This window comes from Maniola hyperantus, chromosome 3 (assembly GCF_902806685.2).
Source record: "Maniola hyperantus chromosome 3, iAphHyp1.2, whole genome shotgun sequence".
NCBI classification, from domain to species: domain Eukaryota; kingdom Metazoa; phylum Arthropoda; class Insecta; order Lepidoptera; family Nymphalidae; genus Maniola; species Maniola hyperantus.
The window spans coordinates 1,498,611-1,508,906 of NC_048538.1; the positions used below are offsets into that span (position 1 = coordinate 1,498,611).

Sequence of the window (10,296 nt, forward strand, 5' to 3'; positions counted from 1 at the left end):
AGTAAACTAATGGTAGGTAATGGTTTTAATTGACAAATCATGAAATTTTAATTTTGGTTACTACTTATAATAATTTGAAAATCCAAAAAAATGCTATTATTTCATAGTTTTATGTTTTCACTTCTGTCAGCTCTCCCCACTGACTGCCATGCCATATGTTTTGTTTTGTTTTTTTATTCTGAATTTTTTGGGATCTTTTAATCACTATAATATGACTATGTCAGATCCATAATAACCATAGTCATATAGTGATTTTGAGTCGATTTTGGATAAAGCGAATTCTCAAGTTTTAATAACTACCTATATCCATTAGTATCAATACAAAAAGGAATTATAGACATAGTATCGCTAGTTGGCGATCTAAAAACATTAGTAACTCGAAACTAACCGGAATAAGGATGGGTCCCTCGTATAGTGAACAATCACAAATGAATGGTCGCGAGACAAAAGCAGAGTTCCTTTGTACTAATGAAGAATGGTCATCCTACTCCGTTGTTAGTGTGTTAGGCGTTAGATTAATTTGAGGCCGTTTCTGCAAATCAAATTTGTTTTGGGAAAGGTGACTGGCTATTTGAATGTACAGTACGCGACCGAAAGTGATGAACATCGGCCTTTAGAATGACAGTTCAGGTTTTTAGAGCGTTGTCTCTGTCCCTCATACCCACATGACGTTTTGTCGGTTTCAACGACCGAGACAGTGCTCTACAAATATGCTATCTCCTTCTAACGATCGATGTTCATCACATTTGGCCGCGTACTGTACTCACTAAGTGGCTAAGAATCTAAATATATAAAAGGAAAAAATTACTGACTGACTGACTGACTGACTGACTGACTGACTCACTGACTTATCTATCAACGCACAGCTCAAACGTACGGATTGGACTGAAATTTGACATGCAGATAGCTATAATGACGTAGGCATCTGCTAAAAAGGATTTTTGAAAATTCAATCCCTAAGGGGGTGAAATAGAGGTTTGAAATTTGTGTAGTTCACGCGGACGAAGTCGCGAGTATAAGCTAGTTACCTTATAAAATCAAAACTTGAAAGTTGTTTCAGTGTTCTACGAAAATTAATCACCTGTGAAATTAATAACACATATTATATCGCTCAAACTAAATTAGTTTTTGAAATATACGCACAAAAGGCTGTCAGATAATCCGATCAAATACTTCCGATCCGTATAGTAGAACTTGTATAGAATAAAAAGAAGAAAAGGTCAGTCAGTCAGTCAGCTTTACCTTTTTCTTTATATAGATAATAGCCTAATTTTAGTACCTATTACTTTTTTAGACTACAAGATTAGACTAAATTATACAAAAGTTTTTTTATTTGTATAGAGTCTATTCTGAGCTAATATTATAAATGCGAAAGTGTGTCTGTCTGTCTGTCTGCAAGCTTTTCATGGCCCAACAGTTCAACCGATTTAGATGAAATGTGGTACAGAGTTAGCTTACATCCCGGGGAAGGACATAGGCTACTTTTTATCCCAGAAAATTAAAGAGTTCCCACGGAATTTTTAAAAAACCTAAATCCACGCGGACGAAGTCGCGGGCATTGCTAATTTTTAATAAACTCATGGTAAAAATTAAATATTAAAACAAATAAAGGATAGAACTTTTCGTATGACACAGACAGTACCTACAGACCTACACGTTTCCTTTTTGGCGTCCGGCATTCGGATGAAAATTGTAATTTAAAGGTACATTTGTACCATTCTGCCGCGTCACCGCTTATCAGACGAATAATCCTTGACACGACGTCAGCCCAGAGCGGCAGTGACGGCGGATTACGACGTCCACCTCACAAAAAATACAACACTCGCCGTTTTTGGGGTTTCCACCAATCACAACGATGGCATTGTGGAGGAAAAGGGAAAATTTTGGCGAGGAAAACTGTTTATTTTTAAGAGGTTTTATTTTAACGGGTCAATTTATTCAGTTTACTGCTTTCTTTTATAATAAGAGATTAAATTTTCAAAATCCTTTCTTAGCGGATGTTTACGTTATAATAGCTATCTGCATGCCAAATTTCAACGCAATCCGTCTAGTAGTTTGAGTTGTGCGTTGATAGATCAGTCAGTCAGTCAGTCAGCTTTTCTTATTATATATTTAGACTAGCTGACCTGCCCCGGCTTCGCTTGGGTGGAATTTTGAAAATCGGCGTGGGGGGTAGAATTTTCAAAAATCCACCTACGTATTTTTTTTTTGTAACTGAAAATCCAAATATCAATTATCATGGAAATAACTTGAAAAATGACGGAATTTCGAACAAACTTTCATCCCTTATTTCACTCCCCTGGCAGTAGAATTTTCAAAAAGCGTGAAATATACATTTACATGAAACTATTTATATTAGTATTTCTTTAATTATTTTAATACTTTCGTATCAATAAAGTGCAGTCAGAACTTGAGCGGGAATCTCTTCAATTACACTCAGTACGTGAACCCACCCTCAGCGAGTAACAAAACAAACTTCCCTCCGGCTCAAACCGCCTTAAACTGGTTTACGCCGGCTGTGAATCGGTTCCAGCTAGCTTAGCGCGATTTACATAAAGTTCTAGACTTAGGTTACCTCGAGTGTATTTATTTAATTTCCTAATAATATGTATAATATGCTTAGTTGGGTTTAATTTTATTGTTATTTATATTAATTTTATACGAATTTGAGTTTATGTATAGGTATATAGGAAAAAAAACGGTCCAGTGCGAGTCGGGCTGGCACACGAAGGATTCCGTACTTACCAGATTATGTACTTTTTTTTATTAAATGGCAGCCATTTCTATTTTTTTTTAATCAATTGTTATAGCGGTAATAGAAATACTCACTCCGAGAAAATTTCAACTAGGTACATACTTATATTAGGGTTCATGAGATACAGTCCGCTGACACTGACAGTCAGACGGACAGATGGCGGAGACTTAGTAGGTAACAGGGTCCCATCGGCACCTTTCGTGTACAGAAACCTAAAAAGTGGGCATTTTAAGTATTCAAGGGTACTTTAAAGAGAGGATAATTTTTTAAAAAAATGTAAACTATCCCATATAAACTATTAGCTAATGCTCGCGACTTCGTTCACGTGGATTTAGGTTTTCAAAAATCCCGTGGGAACCCTTTGATTTTTCCGGGAAAAAAGTAAAATATTATTCTTAGGTCACGCCACCTCTCTTAATGAGCTTAGCTATAAAAGCTGAGCGCGCCCGAGCACTGGGCTCATTTCGCTACTGATTTTTGTGCTGTATTCATCGTGGTCTGGTTTGAATTATGTTTTTCTTTATTACTGACTTTTACTTTTTGTGTCTTTCGTGTTAAATTTTGTTCCAATCATTAAAAGTTTGATAATTGTAAAAGTATTTGGTTTTGTGTTAGTAAATTGTGTTTTTTCAAAATTGAATTTTACTTCTGTACCTAAATTCAGAAGTGGGATTCCTATTCAATAGCCCACTATAGTTAAAATCTAGTCACTGACAATCAGTTTGCTTAAATTGGAACAAAATTCTAACCTTTAAATTTTTGTTGTTTTTCTTGTACAATGTCGGATCGCGGGTATCGTAACCGCGATCGTAGCCGTGATGTGCCGTGATCAAACTCGAAGTTCTCGAAGCAGACCACGTGGATGTGAAACAGCAGGGCCTAGATGTAGGTCGCGAGATCACGCACTTAGTCGTGTTTTTATCCAAACGTTGCACTCAATAATGAATCAATACTCCGCGATCGAGAAAAACGTGTCGAGACTTGTCGAAAATAGTTTAACCTCTGTAGTAACTAAACGCGAGTGTAATATTAATCGTCTCGGTAACACTGTGACCGTTCAAACAGAATGCAACACTCCCGTTTCTGCACCTTGTTCCGAACAAGATGAAGTTACTGCAATTAAATCTTTAGAATCAAGTAGGTACCTATACCTTTGGCTTTATGGCTAAGCACGTATTGGTCACGTGAACGAATCTAGTTCAAGTGTTCTTGTCCAAATTGATTTTTTGTCTAAAAGTTTTCACGTCTACCCTACGTGTTTTTGTGAATTAATAATGCCATCGTCTAAATCTGCTAATCGATTTAAGTATAAAAGTAATTCACGTAAATTGAATAATGAACAAAGGCGTGCTAAGTCGGTGTCGTACAATTAGTGGAACGTAGTGGAATTAACCAGGTGAGATCCAACCATGTCTTTATTTTTGGTCTCGATTTTTAATTATGTTGATGCATGGTGTAAAAAACTTGATCATGTCGTAACCTCAACCGATGGCATAGCCGGGAGGTAGTTTCGTAAAGTGGAACTTGTACAAAAGGTTTTTGTTATGATCAGTCTTAGATCAATTTTAAAACGGAATTTATTCCGCTGTGCCCACGAGAGGTCGATATTGAGATTAAGAACATCTATGTCGGTCCATTAGTCACTTCATGAAGTATCTCACCAAGATACCCGCAATTTAAATTTGCAGTTTAAGACTAGAAAGCGTAGTCTTAGTCATAGTACTTTCCAATCACGCTGTTTTCTGTGTGAAAATTAGGATCACAAAGTGTACCTAAACATCGGTTTTGATGCAGTTCAGTGTTATTTTTATAAAAAGAGTAACCGTAATGTAGGTAGATGAGTTTTTGCTCAACAATTATTTTTGCCATGAGAAAAAAAAAAATTGAGCTTCCCGACATAAGATTAGAAATCAATCTTCATGTGGTGTTAGATCGTTGTATGAATAGGTAGACCTGTCGTAATAAGGACAGATGTAATAAACCAACTGGGAAATAGTTATATTCGAACATGATTCGAACATAGTGCTCACATTTATCTTTCTTTTCTCGAATGTTCCGACGCAATGCTGCACGCTTGGCTGCGGGCTTTGGAACTTTGCACGAGCGTGACGGTGCGCTGGCGTTGCTGCGCCGTGCCGCGTCGCTGCCATGCCTTTTTGCACTCTGCACGAGCGTGACGCTGCGCTGGCATTGCTGCGCCGTGCCGCGCCGCTGCCGTGCCTTTCTGCGCTCTGCACGAGCGTGACGCTGCGCTGGCGTTGCTGCGCCGTGCCGCGCCGCTGCCGTGCCTTTCTGCGCTCTGCACGAGCGTGACGCTGCGCTGGCGTTGCTGCGCTGTGCCGCGCCGCTGCCATGCCTTTCTGCGCTCTGCACGAGCGTGACGACGCACTGGAGTTGCTGCGTCGTGCCGCGCCGCTGCCGCGCCTTTCTGCGCCCTTGGCGAGCGAGACAGCGCGCTGGCGTTGCTGCGCCGTGCCGCACCGCTGCCGCGCATTTCTGCGCTCTTGGCGAGCGTGACGGTGCGCTGGCGTTGCTGCGCCGTGCCGCGCCGCTGCCGCGCCTTTCTGCGCTCTGCACGAGCCTGACGGTGCGCTGGCTTTGCTGCGCCATGCCGCGCCGCTGCCATGCCTTTCTGCGCTCTGCACGAGCGTGACGATGCGCTGGCGTTGCTGCGCCGTGCCGCGCCGCTGCCATGCCTTTCTGCGCTCTGCACGAGCGTGACGCTGCGCTGGCGTTGCTGCGCCGTGCCGCGCCGCTGCCGCGCCTTTCTGCGCTCTGCACGAGCGAGACGGCGCACTGGAGTTGCTGCGTCGTGCCGCGCCGCTGCCGCGCCTTTCTGCGCCCTTGGCGAGCGAGACAGCGCGCTGGCGTTGCTGCGCCGTGCCGCGCCGCTGCCGCGCCTTTCTGCGCTCTGCACGAGCCTGACGGTGCGCTGGCTTTGCTGCGCCGTGCCGCGCCGCTGCCGCGCCTTTCTGCGGTCTTGGCGAGCGAGACGGCGCACTGGCTTTGCTGCGCCCTGCCGCGCCTTTCTGCGGTCTGGGCGAGCGAGACGGCGCACTGGAGTTGCTGCGTCGTGCCGCGCCGCTGCCGCGCCTCTCTGCACTCTGCACGAGCGTGACGGCGCGCTGGTGGTACTGCGCTGCGTGCGCCGCTGCGGGCTATGGTGCCTCTCGCAAACATGGCGGCTCACTGGTATTGTGGCACGATGCCGCGCGTGCCGTGGGGCTTGCATAAACGCTGCCGAGCCCTTGTACGAGCTGATTGGTGAGAATGTTCTTTTTTAAAGTTAGTGTCCATGATTTCGATAGGTATGTGTTGTAGTAAATCACGTTACCTACGCATACCGTCTTGGACTTGTGTTTCGTATAATATGCGAGTCAGTGACGCACTGTAGTGCGTTCGTAAATAATGTAACGTGGGTAGATTCAACTCTTTTAGAAAATCTGATAATTCCCGTTACCGATTGTTTCCGATTTTGCCATTTTGATCAGATTCATTTGTTAGGGTCAGGCGAGGCCGAGTCTTTAAGACAAGGCCATAACGTAGGTAAAGTCCTTACCCCTTGAGTACATCAAACAAATCTGGCAATCTAAGATCTAGCTGGGTACTTTAGGCGCTACGTTGAGGAGTATGCTATCCAGACAGCCTGCCTTGCACGTCTGTCGGAAAAAGAGGTTCCTTTTCATTGAGGCCAGAGCAGGAAAAGGTATCTCAGGACATCACTCGGCGACTCACCACTGAGTCCAAGGTAGCAGTCTTGACAGATTTGCCAACAGAGGTGCACACTGACTTCAGCAGCATCGGCTATGGCCCGGCGCTGAGGTGGACCCACAACGACGGCAAGAAGCGTGTGGTCGCCTGTTTTAGCAAGGTTTACCCAGGGTGCAGTGAGTAGGTAGTACTCCTACGTGCTGGAAGCAACTTCCGCCACCATTTGGTTTGTCTTCAGTTTAAGGGTGTGACCAACTACAACGCTTTCACAGCCACCGAGCGCTGCTGCTTCTGCGCGTTACCCGTAAGTGGATTTATTTCCATGACTTCATCTTCACCTTTGAGTACTAAAAGCGCACGATGATGTGTTATGGCGACTATCTTAGCTGCAACCCTTTAAGTCAACGGCATAACCAAGCCGAGCAACTGGGTTTAGATGGTGCAGGTCGCAGATCAGGACACGCTCGTCGAGTATCTGTAAGTGGGACAGCTAGACTATCATCGGTATGTGTACTAAAGTGTTACGCTCTATTACCGCTACTCACCAGTAGGAGCGGAAGCGTGTTTTTTGTGATACCGTCTTAGTCTGCTGCAAGTCTTTGTCGAAAAGACTCTGGACCTGACCCTGAAGTACCTCTAGTTTCTTGGGCTACGTGAGTTCGTAGTCAAGCCTCACTGCCTGGTTTGTATATCAAACAAGCAGGTCTCCAGAGTTCCTCACCAGCACACAATGGTTGCTGAAACTGCACGGCTTGATCGAGTGGCATGGCGTGAAACGTGACGCTCCAGGGCAAGTAAGCTGCTGAGGTGAAATCAGTCCCGGCAGGATGCCTATGCTAACCAGAATCGTCGTCCACCTCGCGTGTTGAAGGCTGGAGGCACGGTGTTGGTGATCAAGTATTCCCAGTCAACGGGGAAGTTTGACTCTGGCATGTGAGGTCCATAGAAGGTCCTGAAACGGCTGCTACGAGCTAGAGCTGCTGAGTGGGTCGTATGGCAAGACCGCTCAGGTGGCTGCGGAGGGCATGGTGCCCTGGCAAGGAGAGTGGTGCCCGGATGCGTGTGGTGCCTTCTTCGAATGTAAGTTCAGCTTGTTGACTACTTTGTGGTGGTGAAGATGAAAGTCGTGATTTTGTTAATCATAGCCCCAAAACTCTCACCCTCCTAACTAAAAAGGCCTTGCTTGCTCCCTTACGTACTTATCTACTTACGGACTGATCCACGACATCTATTTTTGTGCTATGACTAAACAAATCACGGTAATGCTTTACTCCTCAAGGGAAGTTCAACGGTGGCTGGTTGAGATGCACTTTCATAGACTGTTGCCCGAGCCCGGTGGTCTGATGATGGTCATCTCAAGTTCCTGCTCCATAGACCATTGCCCGAGTCTGGTGGTCTGAGACCGTTGCCCGAGTCTGGTGGTCTGATGATGGTCATCTCAAGTTCCTGCTCCATAGACCGTTGCCCGAGTCTGGTGGTCTGATGATGGTCACCTCAAGTTCCTGCTTCATAGACCGTTGCCCGAGTCTGGCGGTGTGAGACCGTTCCCCGAGTCTGGCGGTCTGAAGATGACGAGAAGAAGCGCGCGCTAGGTTTGAGACGTCTCATAGGTTGATAGGTGTCACCTCCTCTGGGTGATAGGGACACCCCATAAAACTAAATGATTTATCTATTTGTCTAGCGAATACTAAGTCGCATTTCGAATTGCTTACCCATTGTGTTACCATTTATAGCTATGGAGTTGTGCTATATCGAAGCTAATTTCAGGTGATGACTATGACGTAGTTGGCCCAGGTGCTGGTCCTCCTTCCGCACCTGAGTCTGCCCCGGCACCTCCAGCGGTAGAGGCAGAGTCATCGCTCCTTTCGGCGAGCTCCTCACCGGTCTTCCCTCACGCACCGCACGCCGACAGCGTTGCGGCACCAGCTGCAAGTCTCCGCAGAGAAGATCTCACGACCTTTTCTGGCTATGATGGCGGGCGAGGACGCCGCACAGTCAGGAGAGGCCGTCTTAGGTCACGCCACCTCTCTTAATGAGCTTAGCTATAAAAGCTGAGCGCGCCCGAGCACTGGGCTCATTTCGCTACTGATTTTTGTGCTGTATTCATCGTGGTCTGGTTTGAATTATGTTTTTCTTTATTACTGACTTTTACTTTTTGTGTCTTTCGTGTTAAATTTTGTTCCAATCATTAAAAGTTTGATAATTGTAAAAGTATTTGGTTTTGTGTTAGTAAATTGTGTTTTTTCAAAATTGAATTTTACTTCTGTACCTAAATTTATATTATATTATATTAAATTAACTATACCCATGCAAAAAATCAAGTCGATTCGTTGCCCCGTCGCGTTGTGACGTTATTGAAGGACAAACCAACAAACCAATAAACCAACAAACTAACACACATTCGCATTTATAATATGGGTATTTTTCCGGGAAAATGTACCCTATGTCACTCTCCAGCTCTTTAACTATACCCATGCAAAAAATCAAGTGGATCCGTTGCTCCGTTATGACGTGATCGAAGGACAAACACACTTTTGAATTTATAATATGGGTATTGATGGTAGTGATTCTAAATAGGTAACATAAGCCCAAACCTCAGGTTACAAAGTAAATAAGGCCGCGTGCACATGTGCAGTGATCCAAAAAGAAGCTAACACGTATCACGCTGCATTAACCGTGGAGGGATCTTTACGGGCACATTTGGGACATTTGCGATTCTATGGAGGCGCGCTGACATTCCGCTAAAAGGGTACCCGGTAATTGTCGGCCTCTTTTATTTCTAGCTCCAGCGGGTTTAGTTTGTCGCCTCGTTGCCGCCGAATGTCCTAACCAGTGGCGGATTTGCCCTAAGGCCCAGTAGGCCCGGGCCTTGGGCGGCCAGGTATAATGGGCGGCCAATCATGAAAAAAATTCACTGATGTTAAAGATGATAAAAGTTGGAAATAAAAAAAATCGTTAAGTATGTAGTCTATTATCATGAGTGCTAAGAAAGGGGCAGCTGGTACCTATTTACTAGATGGCCTGGGGCCTAGGGCGGCCAAGACTACAAATCCGCCACTGGTCCTAACTCGTACATCTTTTTACGGAATTACTTATGTCTACAACTAATATCACTACAAATGTTTCTGGACCTACCATCATCATGGTCTCCCCTCAGAGTGAGAAGGGTTTTGGGCATGGTCTACCACGCTGGCCATGTGCGGATTGGTAGAATCACACACCTTTGAGAACATTATAGAGAACTCTCAGGCATGAAGGTTTCCTCACGATGTTTTCCTTCACCGCTAAAGCAAGTGATATTTCGGTTTCGGTTTAAAGAATTTATTCTCAAAAAGAACATACTGTTCACTTACATTAAGATTAATTATATATACATTTTAGTAACTACTAATATTATATTAACTATGTCTATACCTAATTATAATATTTTTTATCTAACTTATTAGGTAACTATTTCAATTTTATGCAAATTACAAGTTCTAGTTAAACAATATTGTTCGCAACATATTTCTTTAGCCTATTCTTAAATTGAACAATGGTTTTAGTCTGTTTTACCACTTCAGTATTTATATTTAATTAATTAAAACGCACATAACTCTGAAAAGTTAGAGGTGCGTGCCCGGGATCGAACCCCCGATCTCCGATTAGAAGGCGGACGTCCTAACCACTAGGCTATCACAGCTTATCTGGATCTATATAAATATACAAAAGTAAAGTCCTGATTACTCACTGACTCTCACTCTCTCTCTCTTGGAACTCAACTTGGAAAAACTCTTGGATCTATAGTAAGCTGGAAGGTATGTAGGTTCTTTCAATGGCGTAGTATCAAT

The 10,296-nt window shown here is 44.1% G+C and overlaps 1 protein-coding gene across 1 annotated transcript; it reads left to right on the forward strand.

Moving 5' to 3' along the window:
- Nucleotides 1-5,432: 5,432 nt before the first annotated feature.
- On the forward strand, nt 5,433-6,979 carry LOC138404752 (uncharacterized). The gene is made up of 2 exons (XM_069509674.1): nt 5,433-5,703; nt 5,819-6,979. Exons 1-2 carry the CDS (start codon nt 5,448-5,450, stop codon nt 6,037-6,039), a joined length of 477 nt encoding a protein of 158 aa, XP_069365775.1. The 5' UTR covers nt 5,433-5,447; the 3' UTR covers nt 6,040-6,979.
- The last annotated feature ends 3,317 nt before the right edge of the window (nt 6,980-10,296 follow it).

Excerpts from the sequence above, each read along its gene's own strand:
- LOC138404752 (XM_069509674.1), top strand. The coding sequence starts at position 5,448 with ATGCCTTTCTGCGCTCTGCACGAGCGTGACGCTGCGCTGGCGTTGCTG. Across the intron at positions 5,704-5,818 it reads TGCGCTGGCTTTGCTGCGCC|TTGCTGCGTCGTGCCGCGCC; the intron begins GTGCCGCGCCGC and ends GGCGCACTGGAG.